The sequence below is a fragment of the Chrysemys picta genome, chromosome 1, assembly GCF_011386835.1.
Source record: "Chrysemys picta bellii isolate R12L10 chromosome 1, ASM1138683v2, whole genome shotgun sequence".
In the NCBI taxonomy this organism is placed as follows: domain Eukaryota; kingdom Metazoa; phylum Chordata; order Testudines; family Emydidae; genus Chrysemys; species Chrysemys picta.
In genome coordinates, this window is record NC_088791.1 from 68,722,878 (window position 1) to 68,746,514 (window position 23,637).

Below are 23,637 nucleotides of genomic sequence, written 5' to 3' on the forward strand. Positions count from 1 at the left end.
TGGATTCATATTATCCTTAATTATGTTACTTACAGCCCTGTTCAACCTAATGCCCAAATAAGTCAGTTCTGTAAGGACCCACTTAAAATTCCAGGGCTAGAAATTAGTAAGTTTTCAAGTCTTTGACCATGGTAGAAATTCTCCTCTAGCCCAATTAATATATTTCAAAACCTTTCCAAATTTCAACTACCATGTCTAGGTTTGCTGGTGTTGCTTTGCTTTGCTCATTCACAAACAATAGTACCCACCTAAATGTGCACTGTATATTCAACCCTTATTATTGCTCCTAATAGCAGTTGCTAATTGTTTCAATATTAAGGCAAACAATAGTGCTGCTAAATGGCTTCCTTAACAAGTGCCTCTGTGTACCAGCAAAGGGAGTTTATCCTAGATTGATCGTGTGGACCACAGTTGATTGATGTCAACACATACTGTCTATTATTTTAATAAATGCTGGCCCACATCCAAATTATTTCTGCATATATGGCAAGTAGGTCTTCTGTACTGTGTCGTGCACATTTTGTTCATCTAACAACACTGCAGCTGTTGACTCTAAAGAGGCTTCCCACAGGTTAACCCTTTCACATAAATTTTGTCTTAGTTGTGCCCCTTGTTAGTAAGGATGGGAAGGTGCAGACCCATGGATATTTCAAGGTAAGGGAGTGCCTTTTTGCATGCCAATCAGTATGCTGTACCACATAGCAAAGCCTTGCGCTCCACCCTGGCTGGAGACAAGCATTTCAGTTCATATTTGCATATGCTAATACAAGAGTCAAAGTAGTTCCTAACAATAAACACACTTAAAAAGTCTGTTCTGCTGTAATCTTCTTCTTCAGTCAAGGGGGTTCATTGGTGGGTTTTTAAGTGTCTGAGAAGCCCAATTTGTGCCCTGCAGATTTTCCCATAGAAGTGACAGGTGTAATCTTGGAGGAGACATAGTTGTAGACTGGACTGTTGTGCCCTTTCTTTCCTCCTTTTTTGCTTCTCTGTCTCATGAACACATCTGTTCTCCTCAAAGTTGGATGTGGCTTCAATGTAAGCATTGTATCTGCTCTTGTTACATGCCAAAGGGCAATGAAAGAAATTTACAACATAGTCTAGGGAAACAGTGCTACTTAGAGAGCATCCTGGTCAATAGAATAAATTATTGAGAACATGTAAGGAATTTGGATAAGATTCATCAACAACTAGGAAACAATGTTCAAAAGAGTAAATATGAATTCTTTCAGTGCTCTCTAGAATACATAGTGCACTGGATCGATCTTGATGTAGTGTACATATTTCCTGTAAAAGTGGATGGTGCTGTTATCCACCAGCCCCACAAAAAATAACTCTACCTCAATTATTCCTTGGACTAGTGAGTCATTATGGCAAGAATAATTTCATCCGGTGAGCTATCTTAACAGTATTTCTTAGCAACAATCCAAAGTGAATTGGGTCAGGAAAATATAATTATGGTTTCAAGGAAGCAGATTTTTTTTTTTTTTTTTTTAGCTACAGTTTTGACACATGATGGGTCCAAGCTGGCCTTTGCTTGTGATGGATGCATCCACATAACAGTGCAGGAGCTATGAACTCCCATGTGATGGCTGGAGAGAGGAACAATCCATTGCATTTGCCTCACATACGTGAACAAGAGCGCAGCAGCATTATGCTTGAGTCAATAGAGAACACTCAGCCTGGCGTTTGAAGTAAAGCAAAGAGAGCAGGGGAGGCCCCGTAACTCCTTCCTTATCCCAGACCCACTGCTCCTCTAATCTGTGTATGTGATGACTCTGGTCTGATGTGTTTGAGCAATATTTTTACATTATATATTTTTGATCCATATGGCAGAACATGCACTCTGAACTATTGACCTGCTGCAAGTGTGAGCTGTTGAACTGCAAGTGCAAATTATACTTTCAGATTTTTGGGTTTGCATTTGTGGCTTTATTTAATGCACTTTTTAAAAACGTGGGTCAGGATTTCACTGTAGCTCACCTGAAATAGAACAGCTAGATCACTTTGCTGGCTTTAAATTAAAGTCAAGTATTTTGAGTGAAAGTTGTGTTTGACTTGTTTCTGCCTGGCTTGTAAAATCCACAAGTTTAAGGGAGAAGAAAAATGGTCTTGTAGTTAAGGCACTGGACCGAGACTCGGGAAATCTAGATTCAGTTCTTGGGCTAGAAATTATTAGGTTTACAAGTCTTTGACAGTGGTAGAAATTCTCCTCTAGGCCAATTAATATATTTCAAAACCTCTCCAAATTTCAACTATCCAGGTTTGCTGGTGTTGCTTTGCTTTGCTTTGATCATTCACAAACAATGATATGGTATCCACCTACATGGATAGTCTGTCTCTGCCACAGACTTTCCATGTGACCTTGGGCAAGTCACTGAAGTTCTCCGTGTTTCAGATTTTTATCTGTAAAATTGGGGTAACAATACTTTACAAAACCCCTGTGTGTTGAGAGCATATATTCAGAAAGTTTGTGAAGCCATCATATATTATGCTGATAGGGGGCTATGGTCACTCCACACTTACCCTGAAAGGGTTAATATAGATTGAGAAGGGAGCTAATTAACCTAACAGGCCAGAGTTGAGGGGAATCAGGTAGTTTAGTAATCCCTGGACTGAGTAAAGGAGCCCAGCTGAGGAGGAACGACCAGGGGCTGGACTTATAAACACAGGAAATTGGCAGCAGCAGCTCATGGAGCGAGAGAGGGGCTGCAGACCTAGAAGCAGAGAGATGGAGTGCAACTGTGGGCAGGGGCATCAAAGTTGCGAAGCTAATCCCCAAAACAGCCCAGAGGAGGTGTCACCCTAGCAGTGAATTAAAGTGCCCTGTCACAGGGCCATATACCTACATAAATAGAAATTTGTTTTTTCAAATGTGGGGTCCAATCCTGTAGACATTCCCACACATGAGTAACTCCACTTACATGCATATTTGCAGGATCATGCCCATATATTGTATGTTGACATAAATCAACTGTCCCTCATTAGGAAGGTCCTTCATTTTTAAACCCATGTTTGCCTCTAGAATCATAAAAAGAACAGGAGTACTTGTGGCACCTTAGAGACTAACAAATGTATTTGAGCATAAGCTTTTGTAGCCCACGAAAGCTTATGCTTAAATAAATTTGTTAGTCTCTAAGGTGCCACAAGTACTCCTGTTCTTTTTGCGGATACAGACTAACACGGCTGCTACTCTGAAACCTGTCATCTAGAATCATAGAAGATTAAGGTTGGAACAGACCTCAGGACATCATCTAGTCCAACTCCCTGCTCAAAGCAGGGCCAACCCCAACTAAATCATCCCAGACAGGGCTTTGTCAAGCCGAGCCTTAAAAACCTCTAAGGATGGAGATTCCATCACATCCCTAGGTAACCCATTCCAGTGCTTCACCACCCTCCTAGTGAAATAGTGTTTCCTAATATCCATCCTAAACCTCCCACACCACAACTTGAGACCATTACTTCTTGTTCTGTCATCTGACACCACTGAGAACAGCCTAGCTCCATCCTCTTTGGAAACCCCCTTCACGTAGTTGAAGGCTGCTATCAAATTCCTCCTCACTCTTCTCTTCTGCAGACTAAATAACCCAGTTCCTTCAGCGTCTTCTCATAAGTCATGTGCCCCAGCCCCCTCATCATTGTTGTTGTCCTCAGCTGGACTCGCTCCAATTTGTCCACATCCCTTCTGTAGTGGGGGGACCAAAACTGGACGCAACACTGCAGGTGTGACCTCATCAGTGTTGAATAGAGGGGAATAATCACTTCCCTCTGGCAATGCTGGCAATGCTCCTACTAATACAGCCCAATATGCCGCTGGCCTTGGCAACAAGGGCACACTGCTGACTCATATCCAGCTTCTTGTCCACTGTAATCCCCAGGTCCTTTTCTGCAGAACTGCTGCTTAGCCAGTCGGTCTCCAGCCGGTAGCGGTGCATAGGATTCTTCCTTCCTAAGTGCAGGACTCTGCACTTGTCCTTGTTGAACCTCATCAGATTTCTTTTGGCCCAATCTTCCAATTTGTCTAGGTCACTTTGGACCCTATCCCTACCCTTCAGTGTATCTACCTCTCCCCCCAGTTTAATGTCATCTGCAAACTTGCTGAGGGTGCAATTATCCCATCATCCACACCATTAATAAAGATGTTGAACGAAACTGGCCCCAGAACCAACCTTTGTGGCACTCCACTTGATACCGACTGTCAACTAGACATCGAGCCGTTGATCACTACCTGTTGAGCCCGACAATCTAGCCAGCTTTCTATCCACTTTATAGTCCATTCATCCAATTCATACTTCTTTAACTTGCTGGCAAGAATACTGTGGGAGACGGTATCAAAAGCTTTGCTAAAGTCAAGATATATCACATCCACCACTTTCCCCATATCTACAGAGCCAATTATCTCATCATAGAAGGCAATCAGGTTGGTCAGGTATGACTTTCCCTTGGTGAATCCATGTTGACTGTTCCTGATCACCTTCCTCTCCTCCAAGTGCTTCAAAATGGATTCCTTGAGGACCTGCTCCATGATTTTGCCTATTCAAATCTTTTTTTTATGCAAACTGTATACATCAGAAAAGGAGAGAGAATAGCCAATGAAACACTGAGCATGCTAAACAAATGCATCCTAAGTAATTTTGAATTTCCTTCAGCACAAAGGGTATGTCTACACAGCATTTTGAAGCTAGCCTCCCATCCCGGGCTGACAGACTTGGGCTAATGGGGCTCATTCTAGTAGTCTAAAAATAGTTATATAGACAGTGCTTTGAAGTTACAGCTCGGGATGGAGCTTGGACCCTGAAGCCTAGGGAAGGAGGTGGGCTTCAGAGCCAAGCTACAGCCCAAGCTACAACTTCAGACCACTGCTAGCCAAAGACTGTTGACCCGAGCTGGGAGTTTCACTCCAAAATGCTATGTCGACATATCCACTGTTGTGGGGCCACACTGGAGCATTGACAAGCTAAGAGGAAAGGGTTGCTCCACCTTACTCCCAAAATTCACCTTTGAAGAGAATAAAGAGCACTTCAGATAATCAGGCCATTTGAAATTGATCTCCTTTAGTCCTTGAAATGTATTCATGTTTGTTTCTTCAGTTAATTGAAGTGTAAACTATTTTTCAAAGATTAGGGATTCCTGATAATGAAAAATATGGTATTATGTAGTTTATCATATTGTCTTAACTGTCAGCAGAAGGAAGCACAAGATTCCTTTTTTATCTTTTTTGAGGAAGGGGAGGGAAGAAAACGGGCACAGTTAGTATGAAGTTTGTTTGTTTATTTATTTTGCAACAACGGTAAATGATTCATTCAAATTAACACCAGTTTTTGATTATGTGGCAACTCTAAAGCTGGGCAAGATAATTTAAGGGACATGATATTCCCTGTAAACTGCATTCAATTGGAACTATTCTGTGTAGGATACTTCAAATGTCTCCTGAACGTCACTTGAAGAGTCCTCAACTATTTTGGAAGTAAGAAACCATAATCATAGGAAGGCCTGACTCAAAACTATCATATTACAAGCCTGTCTTATTTATTTGATACTATGGATTTTTAGTGTTGTATACATTTAGCAATTAAAGTTGACTTACAAGTCAAATGTAGTGTTATGTTAATCAAAGAGATGATCTACATTGCAGTATTCACAGCTGTTGTAAACTGTCCTGACTCGACTGAGTTGGATGGGGCCAGGCAAGCAGCATTGTCTCCTAAGGGCTTGTCTCCATGGTGCATTAGTCCACATCAGAGGGGATAAATTCTAGTGTACGTTACCATATCATGCACTAACTGGCCCATGTGGACCCTTCTGGCACGCTCTACAAGTTCCCTAGTGCACATTAACATAGTACTGTTTGAAACAGGGCATTAACATGCACTAGGGAACTTTTAGTGCATGCCAGTAGAGTCTGTATGGGCCAGTTAGCGCAGCACACACTAGCGTATGCTAGAATTTACACCCCTCTAGTGTGGACTAATGTATAGTTTAGACAAGTCCTTAGAAAACCAAAGTCAGGCCACAGTGGGAAGTGGAGGACTAGGATGGTCAGCCTTGTCTTATTCTTGGCTCTCTTGAGGTAAGAGCTGTCTTTGGCAGCCCATATGCTTTAGGAGTTACCCATGCCTGTTCCAGTCGTCTTTCCCTGACTGTGGATCTCTTGGGCCTAATGTTCTTGTCTTTGGCATCTCTGGCTTGCAGGAGTCAGGGGTGACTGTAGTGATCTTTGGGAGTTTATCTCCTGGCTCCATATGTCTCCTTGCTGCCAAAGATCTTTTTTTCTCTTCAGTATTCAGGATGTCTGCTACTACCTCACCAGTATTGTTGCTACCTCAACACTATTGGTGCCGTGAAAATCTGCTATAGGAAACTGCAGGCAATACTTTTGTGAGGAGAGCAGCAAGAGCAGCTGGTCGTCTTCCTGGAACAAGGACGAAAAAGTTGGGGTTAGACAAAGTAAAATACAAGATAAAAATAAGTGTTGCATTGCACATTTTTCCCTAAATGAGGGTCAATGAATAATATTCCAGACCTGTTTTAAGTAGTCTTTTAATAGACTGGTGAATATTGTCTAATTTCTTATATACCAGGATATGCACAAAAGCTGAACTACAGGCAGAAAGAATCTGCGTTGCATGTCGACATTAAAAAGAGCTGTTTTTACACACACACACACACACACACACACACACACACACACACACACACACACACTCTCTTATCCAAACAGAAAGCTAGTCACGTTCTTTACGTTTCACATGAAACAGATGATATGGGATGGGTTTTAAACAAATGTCATGTAAATCACCTAATTTCCATTGTTTCAGCAATGCCGACCAGTTTGCTGCCAGCTTGGGTTTCCTAATTTTGATTTAAACGCAAGATTCAAAATGACTTTGGTAGGCGGTGGGGCTTATGGATTTATGGTAGATTTGTATGTGGGACTCTCATCACTGTACAGCAACCCTGTCGTTTTTGTGACAGAGTCTATTTGACTGGTCCTGGATTTATGATGGAAATAATTCAGCATGGAGTAATAATTTTCCCTTGGCAATTACACTACCATTTGGTACTTTGTCCCTAAGGGGAAAATGAATGTGCTGGGATCTGTCCATGAGTTCAATGGCTCAGTATAGAGAACACACCAAGGTCAGAATGCAGCTGAATAACACAGTGAGGCTTCGTAGTGTAATCTAGATTTGCTTTATTTATCTGACTCATCAAAAGCTCATGTAATTTAAAGATTACATATTCAGTAATTTAAAGATTAATTTGGATGTGCATTGAATTTTAGTGGGAATTCTTTGTGAAAGATATTTAATTACCGTGTTAATATTCTTTTCTTATTCGTCACCGTTTGCCTTGGTAGCAATGCCACACATACCAATTTCTCCCATGTTGGTAGGATAGTGCCTTATTTAAGAGCTAGCATTCACAATATTGTTATGTGATGAGCCTTCCTACTGAAAAATCTTTCAGAAGCAATACGCCTGGCTTGATCTTTTGGCCTGGGGCTAATCCAAGACTCCCAGAAATCTTTCCCCATCATCAACTAGTCAGTGTATCCTGCCCTTTCCTAACAGATGCAGACTTAGCCCAGTCATCCATGCCTTTTTCACCATTAGTCTAGACAACTGCAATTGTACTGGTCATGAAAGTTCTGCTGGTCCAACCTGCAGCAAGTTCACCTAATAGCTAAAACAGGGGGGAGAGATAGCTCACTGGTTTGAGTATTGGTCTGCTAAACCCAGGGTTGTAAATTCAATCCTTGAGGGAGGCCACTTGGGGATCTAGGGCAAAATCAGTATTTGATCCTGCTAGTGAAGGCAAGTGGCTGGACTTGATGACCTTTCAGGGTCCCTTCCAGCTCTATGAGATAGATTGACAAGGGCACATCATACTGGCACTCTACACTTGCTTCCCATTTAGTTCTAGCAAGCCTTCAGCAATAGAGCTCACTAACACAGGACATAAGGATGAGCCCAAATTTTGCCTAAGGTTTCAAGTCTGAATGATGGGGAGAAGTCTCAGGAGGGATGAAGGAGGAGAAGGTTCAGGAAGAAAGGTAAGAAATTCAGTTTAAGTTAGAGGTGGGGTACCTATGAGGAGATATGGGAGGAAAAGGAGAGAGGGGAACCCAATTGGAGATATCATGGGTGGGCAGGTAGATTTGGAAGTTGTCAGCACAGAGGCAATAAGAGACTGTCTCATGTTATTAAAGAGGATAAGTATCGTCATCTAGAAGTTGCCACATTGAAAACAATAGAGAGGGCAAAAAGTTAATAAATAATGGATTTCTCTGGATCTTGTCCTCACACTTATTTTCTACATGAAGAATCATTACAGAAATCACTGAAATCTTTCTCTTTTGCAACCAAGATTCAGAGAAACTGAATTTCAGGAGCAATATTTTAAGTGTACCACAGAGCCTACTACAATACAGATACATCTATTTGTTTCTTAAGCAACATGCTTTTCTACAGTCATTCCTCTTGTTCCCTGCTCCATGCTTTTTCCTTCTGTCAATCAAATTATCAGTAACAATAATCACAAACCCCATTAGGAACCAATTACACACATACAACTCCAAACTAATTTTACTTCTTCGCTAACACTATCTCCAAGATGTTTAACTTTGCAGTCAATCTAACATGCTCCTAGTCTCATTAATTATAGCTACCCAATTTTACAAAGCATTAGAATCTAGAACACAACACTTGAATAATATTGTGTGGCTCTTGGAATTAGAAAAATATATTAAAATGATGCAATTTCAACTTAGTTTACTTGTTCTGGCTCTACGGACATGCAAATCTTGACCTGATCACTCATATAACTCTGCTTCTCTGTCCACACTCCAATACAGGGGCCACACTCTAATCCCACTAACACTTTTGCAAATCCAGAGTAATTCATTGAGCTAAATTATGCCATTGTCTTTCTTGGCTGTGCAAGAGCTACCCTGATTTTGGGTCCTGGCACAGAGCACAGCCTCAGGCCTGATCTACACTGCAAAGTTAGGTCAACGTAAGTTGCCTTGTGTCAGCCTAGTTGTGCATTTGTCTACACTCAAATTTGTCTCTCACGGATGTAAATACTAAGTTATGGGTACATAGTAGCTTCACCTACATGAACTGCATTGAGTCATGGTCAACATACTGTGGCTGAAGCAGTGCAAGCGTAGACACCATGTGAGCTATAGCGACCCTACCAGTCCTCTAGCAAATATCCCACAATACCTGACACTGTCCTCTCTGGTCACAGTTGTGAACACCAGTGCCCAGGGGTCATTTAGCCTGGAAGACAACCCTCCTCTCTTTTAAAACCCCACATATTTTTAAATGACTTTTACTGATTGCCCAGTTTAGCAAGCACACCTAGCAGATTTCCCTGGTTGCCTGCAACTGCCCAACCAACTATGCCTGCTATGTGTTCCAGACACACCCCTGCCTGGAGTAGACAGGAAGTATTGGATCTCTTGGGCCTGTGGGGAGAAGAGGCTGTGCAGACACATCTGCAGAGCAGTTGTAGCAATGCAAACATCTATGAGCAGATTGCATGGGAGATGTAAGCAAAGCGGTATGACGGATCAGCAGCAGTGCCACATGAAAGTGAAGAAACTGCGGCAGACATACCAGAAGGCCAGGGAAGCCAACAGCAAGTCTCATGCCATGCCACAGACCTGACACTTCTGCAAAGAGCTGCATACTGTACTTTGCAGGGACCCCCAGCAGCACCCTACAGAGCACTATGGATATCTCAGTGGAGCCCAGAGACACAAACCACTGTGAACAGTGAGAAGGAGGATGGAGGACATGCAACTATGCCGCAAGCCAGGATCTGTTTAAGATTTCACCACAGTCTAGTCATTCCCAGCAGCCAAGCATGGGCAAGCCCAGTGCATAATCTGTGTGAATGCATTTCCTATTACAATGTTTAAATATACAGATGGCGCCCAACCCCAACATAGCAGGACACAGAAAAATTAATGATTTTTCATTAATTTATTCATGCTAGAAGAGGTAGAGGTTCAACAGGTAGAGTTGTTATCTGCTTTTCATTCCCCTCTAGAGTTAGGCTGGAGGGTGCAGAGCAGTTTGTTTATGTACACAGGGATGTCCTTATTTCTTTAATCCTCCTGAGAGATCTCAATGAAAATTCATGGTGGTATTTTGCCATCTTCACCTGAAGGTTTCTAAGGATAGCAGCCTTATTTCTTCCTCTATGATAGGGCACTTTCCTACACCACTCTGTGATGACTTTGGCAAGCACTATTGCAGTAAACAGGCTAGTGACATACAGGCCTGGGTGGCTTTTGGACATCAGCAGTAGCTTCGCTTTCTTGTACCATTGTTACCCTCAGGAGCAAGATATCAGTTAAGTCACCACCACCTGTGGAAAATAGTGCCCGTATTGATTGACCATTGTCCTGCATTCATCCCCATGGAAATGGGGGCAGGGACGATGACATTTTATTGTTTCATGCAGCTGAACAAGTCCCTCCTCATTTCTCACTCCCAACCCCTGCTGCACCATACTCACTATGGCTGGGGTGCAGAGTGCAGAGGGACTCCAAAGCTGAAGTGTCCATGTTATGTTTAAAACCTTTGGGGAGCAAAGGAAAGGAGTTCTGAAACTTAACTTTCCCTTATGATTACACCTACAGTGACACCTCTTTTTGTTTTATCTGTAACTGCTGCTGTTGCCACCTTGAGAGGTCCCCCATGGAATGTCTGACTGTGAGAAAGAGGAGAAAGAAGAGGACAAGGGAGAGTATGTTCAGTGAGATCCTGCAAGCCAGTGCTGCATCAGACAGTGAACAGAGGACCTGGAAGGTGAATATTGCAAACCGTATTGAGAGGGGAAGAATGGACAGTAGAAAAGCGCAGGAGTCAGAGAGGAAGATGCATCAGGACATAATGGGGCTTCTCTGGCAGCAAACACAAATGCTGCAGACCTTGTTGACCTAAGGTTCAACAATCATGGGCCCAGCTTCCTTTGCAGCCAGTGGAGAACTCCATTTTAGCATCTCTCTACACCCTCAACGTTCCATGCAGCATCATCGGTCAGATCTATACCCCACTTCACACTGGGCAACAGTGAAGAGAAATACAGATTCACGTACACTGACCTGCAAGCGTCCCAGGGTGCATGCAAAGCCAAAATGAACTGAAATGGACCTGAATGGTCTTTCCCCTTGTTAAGTTCTGTTCTGTTTATTTATTTCAGAAGTTTTTATTGAATTTGCTTTTATTGCACATCGGGTTTTTTGCACTGATTATGGTATGCAACAAAAATATTTTTTATAAATAATTTGTCTTTATTACTTCACAACATATGCTGCAGAGTGCCTACTGCTACCGAAAGCACCCACTACTTGTTGCAGAGATGGCAACAGTGGACATTGGTGATAAGATCAGTGACATTGTGTAATAATTATAAATGCACAGCAACCACCACAAAATGAATAAGTACATTAACAGTGTTATATTCATAAATGTACACCAAGCACTAAACACTTCCTAGTAGCCCCAAAACTTCAGGACCAGGTAGAGCACAGTCCACCACACTGCATTTCTGGGGCTGATTATTAACATACTCTTTCAATGCCTCCATTAGCTGTATAGCTTGGAATTGAGCTCTTCTAATAGCCCTATTGTCCGGCTGTTCCAACTCAGCAGACAGCCACTTCTACCCTCCATCCCAGTGGCGACTTTCCCCTTTGCCTCACAGGTATTATGCAGGACACAACAGGCAGCTATAACAATTTATTTTTCTCACTGAGATCCAATCTCGTGATTGAACACTGCCAATATCCCATCAGTCTACCAAAAGCCCATTCACCTGTCATTCTGCACCTGCTCAGCTGGTAGGTGAATCTTCCCTTGGCGCTGTCGAGGTGGTCGATGTACGGCTTCATGAGCCAGATGAGCAAAGGGTAGGCTGGGTCCCCCAGGATCACTGTTGGGATTTCCCTAGTGCCAGTGGTAATCTGTTGGTCGGGAAAGAATCTCCCTGCTTGCAGCTTTCTGAACAGTCCTGTCTTCTTAAAGATGCAGACGTTCTGCACCTTCCTTGACCAACCAACACTGATGTCAGTGATGTATCCACAATGATCCACCAACACGTGTATAACCATAGAAAATTAGCCCTTTCTATTAATGTACAGTAAAACCTCAGAGTTATGAATACCAGAGTTACAAACTGACCAGTCAACTACACACCTCATTTGGAACCAGAACTACACAATCAGGCAGCAGTGACAAAAAAAAAGAAGAAGCAAATACAGTACAGTACCCTTCAATGTAAACTACTAAAAAAATAAAGGGAAGGCGGCATTTTTCTTCAGCATAGTGAAGTTTCAAAGCTGTATTAAGTCAGTGTTCAGTTGTAACCTTTTGAAAGAACAACCATAATGTTTTGTTCAGAGTTACAAACATTTCAGAGTTATGAATAACTTCCATTTCTGAGTGTTCAGAACTCTGAAGTTCTACTGTACACCATGGCAAGGTGGGCTGGTGCTAAAATAGGGATGTACGCTCTCATCTATCACCTCACTGCAGTTTGAGAACTCCGTTGCTGCAAATCTATCCTGCACTTTGCCTAGAGTCACAGGCAGTTGATGATTAATGGCCCTGCACATTTGCATGACAATGGTCCCCAATGGGGATTTTTCAATTCCAAAATGATTGCCCACTTACCAATAACAATCTGGTGTTGCACGCTTCCCCAGAGTGATCACCATTCACTTCTCAGCTGTCAGTCCAGCCCTCATTCTGGTTTCCCTGACTGGGTGGTTGGAATGAGCACAGCACACAGATCCAGGAACATGGCCTTTCACACCCAAAAGTTCTGCAGCCACCGCTTGTCATCCCTAACCTGCATTACGATGGGATCCCACCAGTCAGTGCTTGTTTATCACACCCGTAAGCAGCGCTCCACTGTCTGTAGCTGCTCCATGAATGCCACCAACAATGCTAAATTGCTTTTCACTGTGTTCCACAGTGATCGGTCCTCCACAAAAGCATCATGTCCTCCATTGCTGCGGTTCTTCCTGTGGCTCTGCAAATACTGGAGGATGGTTCGTCCAGTGTTTGCAATGCTCATGACAGTAGTGCAGAGCTGTGCAGGCTCCATGCTTCAAACAGAAATTGTGGACAGTGAGAAGTGCTGCATGGGTTTGTGGGATTTTTTTTAAAAAGTCACGGAAAGTATGGGATATCAATGGCATTAAGGGATGGGAAAAGTTGCTTGATGGGACCTTGACTCCTTGCTCATAGTCACCCTTGCACAACTGCCCCACCATGCTGTGACTGGAAGCACCCTGTATGCCCACTCTATACACAATTGTAATACTCTTTGTAGAAAATATGCCTTTGTATCATTTGAAAACTGATATCTCACTGTTCAATAATGTCATAGTGAAGTGTATGTAGCAACATTATATGTAAAGTTATGAAATCCCCCTGTATGATTATTAGCTCATGTTCAAAACCACACAGGCAAAGGTTATAAAAAGAGAAATGTGTATTAACCTCAATTTACATATAAATAATAAACAGGGCCAGCAAGACAGCAGGGAGAGCAGGTGGCAAGAGACAGCAAATTTGTATTTCAGCAAACAGAGGTGGGGGAGAAAGAGCATGGAGCTTCCTCCCTCACCAGACTCCATGTCACCTTCCTCACCATCTGAATAAACTTTGCTTTGAGGGGTAATCTTCAGAAGAATATATTTCAAAGGTGATTTGGACTATAAAAGAAAGGAGCAGAAAACCCCAATCTCTTTCTTTTTCACCCAAGAAGACAAAGGCACCCGCACCTTTGGGCCTCTGGGAGAGATCCTGAGCAAGGGAAGGGTCAGCCACTATCTTGCTGTAAGACAGTGGGTAAGAAAGGCCATCTTAAACAAAGTCTTGAAACAGAACTTGCTGGATTGTTTTAGTGTTTTAGATTCATTTTCATTTTATTTGCTTGTAACCATTTCTAACTTTATCTCTTCTACGTGAGTTCACTTACAACCCTATCTTCTTTTGTTTGTTTTATTTTTTAATCGAAACCAATCCGGGGCTATGTTTAAATGGAACTATTTGTTAACATAGCAAACTGTTGAATATTGACTCCTTACTGGGGCAGTGGCGCTTAATAACTGAACTGTCCTGGAAAGGTCTGGACAGTGCAGAACACACGTTTTTGGGAAAATTCAGGACTGGGAATGTGTTGGGTTCACCATACAAGTAGTAACCAAAGCTGGTGGAAGCCAAAGTGTGGCTGTTGTGTTGCTGGCAGGCTGCTGGGGTCAGAACTGCTGGACCAGGGCTGCAACCATACACAGACACTCAGTCAGGCCCTGAGTAATGCTGATAAACTACTTATGAGCAGCCCTGGTTGGGAGCTACGATAGCAAAGCATTGTGAAGCACCCAGGGTTGTGGGGCAGGCGGTGATACAACCACTCACTGGTTTGGATTGCACCCCATAATGTGACATGTATATTGCCAACATTTCCCAAAAGGCAGTGTGCCGTCCGACTGTAAGTTGCATGCTCGGATACCTACCACACTGAATTTACATAAGCGATCATGGTGATTATGCACAGCACTAATTCAAACAGCCAAGTATGCAAGCATACAAGCAATATACTAACTGCAGCGGCTTTATGCCAATGTAACTCACATTGACGAAAGTTTGCAGTTTAGACGTTGCCTCAGCTCTCTGCATACTTCTCATGGCCACCAAGTGGGCAAAGATGGCATGGAACAGGATGGGGAGTGGCTGACTGGGTTCTGGTAGGGAAATAAGATGAATCCTTTCAAAGCCTGCAGTAACTTCCTTCCTTCCCCAAAGCAAAGGAAGAACAGGGGTGAAATTGTGTCATGAAGTGAATTTTGGGGCACAGTGCCTCCTGGGCTATGAATGTGGTGTAGCTTACATACAGGCCCTTGTTTAGGATTGTGCCAAAAGACACAACCCTAGCATAAAGATTTCAGTGAAGTTATTCTGGATTTAAACTGGTATAACTGAGATCAGACTAGCCCCAGGTCTTTGAACAGCCTGGTATCCATGGTCCCCTACACAGCACTTAATCTTTGTTTGCCTGTATGGATGTCTCTCTTCAGACAATTAGGGAAATGAAAGGGAACATTTTCATCCCATAAAGGGAACAAAGGACTATGAAGATATTTCAAACCCTCGCCTATGTTAATCAAGTCCAGTCCTGAAAGTTTAATGAAAACAGAATCACTATTTCTTCTTGCTGCAGGCATAGAACTTCAGTGGGAGTTAAACACATGCATTAAGAGAAAAATAGGCCTGTGTGTTGCTAGAAAGTTTTCACCACAGAATTACATTTTACTATTGCATTTTAGATTGTTAAGAAATAAAGCAGTTCAAAAAGGAAAAATGAACAAAAATCCTGAAGCTTGAAGTTTCCAGTATAGAATTTTAAAAATAAACTTTTAAATGTTTGTATATCTGCTACACTTTGTGTAAACATGTTACTTTAAACAACTTTCTTGAAATTCTGTGAAACTATTTCGCTCACTGGATGAGGCTCTTTATGCCAATGAAAGGATGAAGCCGCTCTCTGATTGATTTGTAAGCTAGTGAAAAAAATGGAGTTTATATGAGAAGAGCTAACACATCATTAACTATTGTGATCCTTTTGAGTGCTGGAATATAACTTGTTCCAAAATGGTTTGCAATAGACATCAGACAAAGCTGCTTTTGGAGCTGGGGGAGGAATTTTGAAACTAAAGAATGTCCCTTCACAATCAGTTTTTCTCAGTTGCCCATGACCTGTCAAAATTTTCTGAGAAGCAAAATGCCTGGGCTTGTTGATTTTGTTTAGACCACATTCTGTCTACACTGTAGCAATAAAATACTTTCTTTCTTTCTTTCTTTCTTTCTTTCTTTCTTTCTTTCTTTCTTTCTTTCTTTCTTTCTTTCTATATTCAGCTACTTTACTGTTTGCATTTTTTAATAGACACTGGCTTCTATTTAAATTAGGGATATTGGCATCCTGTAAAAAGACACTCAACACATAAGAGTTGGGTTTTTTTTTACTAACACTGACTTTCATTTCATTATAATGTGATGTATTTATCATGCTTTTCTGCCTTTCATTTGCATATGAAAAACCCTCATTTTTGCATCATCATGTATCTTCTCTGAAAATAATAATTAACATGAACTTCTTTGACTGTACAGAGCTGGCTATTTGCCTCAGAATATTCCTCTGGAGATTATCAGATACCTTTCCGAGGAGAAGGATTTTCTGCCTTGGCATGCTGCCAGCCGAGCTCTTTATCCTCTAGATAAATTGCTGGACCGCACTGAAAACTACAACATTTTCAATGTAAAAGATATATTCTCTTCTTTTCTATTGTCCTGAGATGAACTAGTCCACAGTCAGTTATTGTAATTGATCTAGGGATATTAACTTTCTTTCTAATTATTTTGTATTTAAATGTAGCAATTGTCAAACTTAGGTTCATTTGCATTTGAACAGTGATAAGGACTATTTGAGGCATATATAATGAGTAGAAGGAAACTTAGCTGTTCTTCCTATAAAATATTATGACAAATAAGTTGTTTGATTCTTAAAAATTCTATAGTTCTCTGGAGCCACAGGACTACACTTTCATTGAGACCCCAAATAAGCATGGACAGAAAATGTGCTCACAGAATTGAGCAGGATGCATGCAGTTGCAGTCTATATTGTTAGTCATTATTTTCATCCTGAAAGGCATAGTGAAGTCAATGCATTTCCCTTAATTAACAAGGATTAGATCACAACTGAGTCAAAAACCTATTCATAATTGGGACCAGGAGAACAACAGTAGCAGCAAACAGTAGATAATCCAAATAGACATGACAAACATTTTAAAATGTTACCTGAAAAAATGTTGCTTAATCTTGAAGCATATTTGTTAAAAGGAACATTGTTTATGACACAGACTTTAATTGTATTTATTAACAATTATAAGCTGTATTACGCCTGTGTACTGTCAGTGAATTTTATGTACGCTGCATAAATTGAATGCCCAACCACTTGTGCATAATTTTATAGTACAGTTGAAATGAAGAAACTACATAAAGTCTGGTATATTTAAGGAGACATTTTTAAAATACACCCAGATACATGCTGGCATGGAGAATTTATATGAGGAATATATTACAGATTAATAAAGAAATACTGGAAATGTTTCTTCATGAACCTATGATCTGGTTCTAACTCCAAACCAGATGGCTCTCATGTAAAATTACACTTTTCATCTTCCTAGTCTATCATTACCTGCACTGAAAAATCATTATTAGACAGTGATTGCTGTTTGGTTTTAGACATGACTGTGTAAAGAGAATACAATTTTAATAAACAAAAATGGTCAAAATTAATTAGGGTTGTGTTTTACCACTACTGATTCTTCCTGAAATCTGAAAGCAGAGTTGATGGCAGAAGAAATATAAACTCATTATAGTCACAGAATAACTTATCTGCTCGAGAAAGCTATCCAGTGCATCTCCTTTGGTTCCGTCACCACACACATATGCACATGCATCCATAAAAATAAAATGGATATTCTCTTGCATTAGTTCATTTCAGTTCTTTTTTTCAAAGCAGTGAATTCTAGTGGCAGAAAATTATGCTGTGACTACAGTGACAATAGTATACTTCATAACTTGTAACTGAATGTAAAGATGCCTAATGTGCAAGATGTGAGAGTAAGATAAAACATGTCTTGTGCTGTCTTTGATATTTATACACAGCAACAGCTAAATGGACATTGAAATAGTGTCATTATATAACCCAGTCTTGATATGCAGCACACATTGTTTAGTATTATTAGATCAGTTGGCTGCACCTGTGTAATGGTTTCGCTGTAGCTATGAAAATAAAGACGATCATAGCTAAGGCTATGATTTGGTCACAGGTGCTTTTAGTAAAAGTCACGGACAGGTCATGGGCAATAAACAAAAATTCATGGCCCGTGACCTGTCCATTACTTTTACTAAAAATACCTGTGATTAAATCTTGGAGGGGGCACTGGGGGAGTGTGGGGGGCTGCTGCTGGAGGGAAACATGGGGCAGGAGGTTGCTGAAAGGGATTGGGGGGCTGCTGCTGGGGGAGGTGTGCCCAGGGCCAGTGGCACCAGCTGCGGAGCAGCAGACTGCATCTGCTCTGTCCCACTGCCTGGGACCGCAGACCATGGCTGCTCTGGCCGGCCGTCCAGGGAACACTGCTGGGGGCCACCAGAGCAGTAGCTGGTGTGGCTGTCCCAGGGACCACCTGAGTAGCTGGCCCTGGAGCCAGCTGCTTGGGCGGCCCTAAGGTCAGCCACACTGGGCCCTGGAGAACTCACGGAGGTTGCAAAAAGTCACAGAATCCGTGACTTCCGCGACCTCCGTGAGAGGCACGGAGCCCTAATCGTTGCTATCAGTTATCTCACTACGTATGTGCTAAGTGAGTCAGTTTAAATGTTTAATGATGGCCATTATTCAGACATTCATTGTGAAGTCAAGATTGGCTTAGCTAGAGTAGGCATTAGCCTGTCCAAGCTCCAGCAACACTTCACTTTTGTATTGTGAGTTCAAAATACTGTTAAAATAAACAATTTATAAACTGCTGTATTCTTTACCATTAAATTAGCTAACCCAGTAGACCCAGTCATGTAGCTGTTCTGTAGATTCATCTTCCATTTAAGTAAAGAGTGGGATTGCATACAAAAGCATTGCAATACGAGATCCAAATCAAAGAATTTTGAAAGTGGGGCATTATTAAAAACATCAATCAACAGTATTTCAAGTTTGAACTGAAAAATCAAAAATGAAGTTTAATTCTGAAAATATATTTAACCTATTTTTTTTCTTCCAGGAATATATTTTAAAACAAGTTGCAGCGATGTACCTCAAACTTGGATGGCCAACGAATAATTTAAACAGATCCCTTGTTCAAGCTGCCTACCAACATGAGTACTGTTATATATTTTTTTATTAATTTTCACAGGAGATAGTTGTAGTAAAGTGATTTCCCAATACTTAATGTGAATTTCAGCATCATGAGATACCTTTCTATCCTTTTCCTCCTTTCATTTCTCCTCACTTGAGGGGGCTAGGTGCTATGAATCAGTTTCCTCTGCCTGGAATTTTGAGAACAAAGACATGTTCCTGTTAAGCTTTAATTTAAGTGCTGGCTCCATCGGAGACTTTGGGATTTGAACTCACGAGACCATTGAATTTAGTAGGGTTGTGTGAATGTAACACTGCCCATTTTGATCCATGGCCTTTAATTAAAAATTGTAACTGTAACAACATGGTACTTAGTTGTTACTCAAAGATATACAGTTACCACGTCTTTAATATTTTTGTTTAATTAAATATTAACAGCTCCTTATAAGAAAGGTTAGAATATTTTCTTCTGAGAATTTCAACATATTTATTAATGTGACCTCATTAGTGTCTTTATTTGTGTTTTCGACTAACCCAGAGAATTGCGTCGAGAAGTCATCATGCTGGCCTGCAGCTTTGGTAATAAACACTGTCACCAACAGGCTGCAACGTTAATCTCAGATTGGATTTCCAGCAATAGAAACCGGTAAGTGGAACAAAAATGCATCTCCCGTCCACCCAACTCAGAACTATTATAGTATGAGTGTGTCTCTTTTGTCTACACACTTTTTGCATACAGGTAAAAAATGAAGCAGAACTCACCAGCTGTCATTTAAAACATTGCTGTGAGGCTGCAGAGCTAGAAGGAGTGGGAAAGATCTCTTAATTTATGGATGGGGCAAATGGAGCCTCCTGAGAAAAAAAAGAGGTTGATTTTAAAGAAGGATGGAATGGAAGAAAGAGAGGATGCTTGGTAGATGAAGACAGGAATAAGGGCAACATGACAAAAAGTGTGAAGCTGTAAGTGGGAAAGGAGATAAAGGGAGGAGTGCGGTAAAAGTTTTCAGAAGACCTGAAAGAGAGAGGGAGGAAAAGAGATGATGAAATGTAGTAGAGGGAAATATTATGTAGAGCTTTGTAACTCAAGATACAGAACTTGAAAGAGATGCCGTAGGAGGCAGGAAGCTAATAGAGGGATTCAAGGAGGGGTAATGTAATAGGAGCAATGGGGGGCATTAGCAGCAGTATAATGAACAGGCAAGAACTATAGTAGGCAAGCAGACCAGCCAGAGATTTGGGTTGTCAGGTCATTGACAATGTGCAAAGTATGCATATAAGTGCAGAGTATTAATAAATAAAGTAGTGTGATTATTAAATCATGCAGTTATTCATGGAGAGTAAGGCATGTACAGGTGAGGGCCACAGCTTTCTTATGAAAGAATCATCCTTTTTTTCATCTGGTGGAAGGCAGGAAACCAGTTTCCGCATATCACGGGATATGATGTTTTGTTTCTAGGTAAAATATTTTATTTCAGGTGAAGTTTTCAAAAGCACCTAAGTCCCATTTTTAAAACTGAATTAGGCACTTATTTTCAAAGGTATTTAGGTGCATAAGGATGCCGATAGATGCCATGTGGGATTCTCAAAAGCACCTAAGCAGGTTAGGTGCCTATCTCCCACTAAAATCAAAATAATTTCCCATTGAAACCTGCTTAGGCACTTTTGAAAATGCCATTAGGTGCCTACATACATTTGAAAACCTGCCCCTAGGGAAAACGTCTACTACATGGCAAGCAGAATCCTGCAACAGCGAGTCTCAAAACTCAGATCTACAGCTCCTGGTGCTAAAAATGGCTGTGTAAACACTGGGATTGAGCTTTAAATCCTAGGGAGGGGAATGAGTTTCTGAGCCCAAGCTCCAACCTGAACCCTAAAACCAACACAGCTATTTTTAGTGCTGTAGCGTGAGCCGAAATTTGTAGAGCCAATCTCTGAAACTCGCTGCCACTGGTTTCTGCTCGTCGTGTAGACATACCCTTAGTGACATTGAAAATGGGATTTAGGGCTAGATTCACCCTAAGGGAGTTAAGCACTGTAATGTTCCATGTTGTAACTTTTAAGGACCCTGCTGCCTAGTGGAATTTACGACCCCAAGTGAGGCATCCCACAGGCGAGAGAGGCAGAAAGATGCCTAGTTTGTGAATCCTGGCAGGGCTTAAGCATGAACTAGTTGCTGAGCAGGTCAATGGCATCAGAACTTAGGCAGCTTTGTGCATGGCCACTAGCAGAAACATAGGCACCTAGGAAATTTTATCAATAGTAATGTAGGTGCTACAGACTTGGATGGCAGCTGAATGGTGGATTTGTGAATTCCATTGGTGCCTAGATGTTGGATTTAGGCGCCTAAAATGGCAGGTACGCACCTACATCCTACTTTGAATCTAGGCGTTAGTCTTCTAAGTCACTTAAGTGTTTTGGAAAAAAGTATCCAGAGTCTATGAAAATATGCCCCAAACTCCAAAAAGAAAGTGTTATTAAAGGATTTGTCAGGTTAATTCTGTATGATGAATCCAAGCATGCACACTTTTAAGAGAATCCTTATCAATATCAAAATTAGCAAACATTAACAATGCTAGATACGTAGCTATTCAAAGAGGAAAATACAAAGAAAGAATCACAGGAAAGGATCTGCAAAAGTAATTTACTGAGATACTCATTTGCAACAGCAAAATTAGTTAATCACATTTAACATAATCTATTAAATTGCACAGCAGTAGATAATGCAATATATAAAAGCTGTCACCCTGGAAAGCCTCCCCCTCTCCCCTCTAAAGGACTAGAGAAGAAGGAGGCATCAGAAAAAAGCTTATTGCTTTGCTAACAATAGCGAGAAAGGAAAGGAACACATTTAAGGAGCCTTCTGAAAACTAATCTTACCTTTTCCACAAGGCCATTCTTGGGAGCCCAAGATTGTGACTGCTGGAGCACAATGAATGTTATGATAAAGGTATCAGAGCGAGGCAGAGGAGGAAAAATACCAGCTAGTTAAAGCAATACATTTCTGTAAAGAAACTGGACAATTTTGAAAAATAGCCACCACAAATAATGTAATTATAGAACAGGGATTGACTTCAGATGATAAATAAGGGTCCAACTTGCAAAGAAGACAGATTTCTTTTATTTATTTCGTAAGATTCTAAGTTCAGATCTTTTTCCCCACCCCAGAGATTGCCAATTGCTGTTCTCAAAACAGTCACCACGTTTGAATGTGACTAACTCATTGACAGGCTGATACCATGTCTGCTCATTTTGGAAAGGCATCACAAAGGTCACTTATTGTAGTTGAGAAACTTTCTGCCAGTTTAGCAGCTTAATAGTCATAAAATCAGCTTGTACTTCACAGTATCAACATTTATATAGGATCAGCACATCTATTTTTGCTCATACAGTAGTATGGCTATATAATGGTTCAGCTTTCTGCCATATCACCGAGATTCTGTTATTACCAATAATAATAATAATTCTGTAATAAGAATTTAGTTAACATGGTGTGTGAGCCAGAACAGAAGCCAGAACACACTCCCTGAACCGTGTTGGCTAATATGAGTATAATGGGCAAAAAAGTACATCTTGGAATACATACAAGGAAGAGATATGTAATTCAGTGCCATTTTTATATTGTTATCTTTGTGATCATAACTGTTCTTCACTCAGTTTGATGTACTATGAATATTCTTATAACATCATGTCCTTAAAAGCTACCTTTTGTTTTGTACTGTCAGTTGCAACCATAGTATCTCTGTACCATTCTCTCTGCATGCATCTTCTCCCACAAAAGGAGAGACTGCTGTCTCAATGGGAGCATTCCCTTCCTTTCTCCAGAGCATTTTGACAATTCTCCACAGTGCTAATAAAAGACCACTGGAGGTAGAGATATGCATCATCTCTCCCTCCACGCAGTGTTAACAACAAAGTTAATACGGCCAGAGGTTATATATACTGTACTTAGAGAATCATTTCCACAAAGCAAAACAAAGTGGTCAAGCACCTGCTGGGAAATTCCAGGCAATACAGTTGCAGTGGAGTCACATTGCCAGGGAACCAGGGCAGAGCTACAGAGGGCTAAGAGCTGATCAAAGGAGGCAGAGGATCTCTGCATAGGTGCCCCACTTCCCCCAACAAAACTCCAATATCAGCAGCATTTGTGGGTTGGCCTCCCAGTTTGTCCCCTAGAGGTTGGGGAATGCTACCTCCAATAAGAGAACTCAAAAGAAACTTTGAAGGAAGTGTTTTCTGTCTCCTTTGTGGTATTTCCACATATGAGTACAGTCTGACCCAGAGTTTACTGAATACTATAGTAAAAAATAAAGGCAACGTTGCAATGCTTTGCCCTGAATGATCTATTTTGGAAGCTGGAGTGGCTAATCCAAAGAGCTGATTTACAAACAATGCAAATTGAGACGTATTGAAAATTCTTTGGAACATAAGAGTACAAAAGAATACCGGGGAGGTAGATTGACATCAATCAAATGAGATTCAATACAAATATAAGCTAATATTAAGTTAAGCTTTTATGACTGTACAAATTTACAGGCAGTGGAACAAGTGGCTAAGAAGGCTAGGGAATCTCCATCCCTGGATATAGTCAAAGTTAGAGTGAACACACATCTAATTAGGAATGGTTTGGGAATGATAAAATAAATCTTGCTGTGATGCTTGGTTAGATGGCTCTTTAGAGATTCTTTCCATCCCAAATGTTTATGT

General features: G+C 41.1%; 1 protein-coding gene across 1 annotated transcript in view; it reads left to right on the plus strand.

Moving 5' to 3' along the window:
• Positions 1 to 23,637, plus strand: part of TRHDE (thyrotropin releasing hormone degrading enzyme) — a 310,867-nt gene that overhangs the window by 257,408 nt on the left and 29,822 nt on the right. Inside the window, exons 13-15 of the mRNA XM_005305099.5 lie at positions 16,194 to 16,341; positions 18,860 to 18,957; positions 19,472 to 19,579. Coding sequence (XP_005305156.2) covers positions 16,194 to 16,341; positions 18,860 to 18,957; positions 19,472 to 19,579 — 354 coding nt within the window. The remainder of the gene's footprint in view (positions 1 to 16,193; positions 16,342 to 18,859; positions 18,958 to 19,471; positions 19,580 to 23,637) is intronic.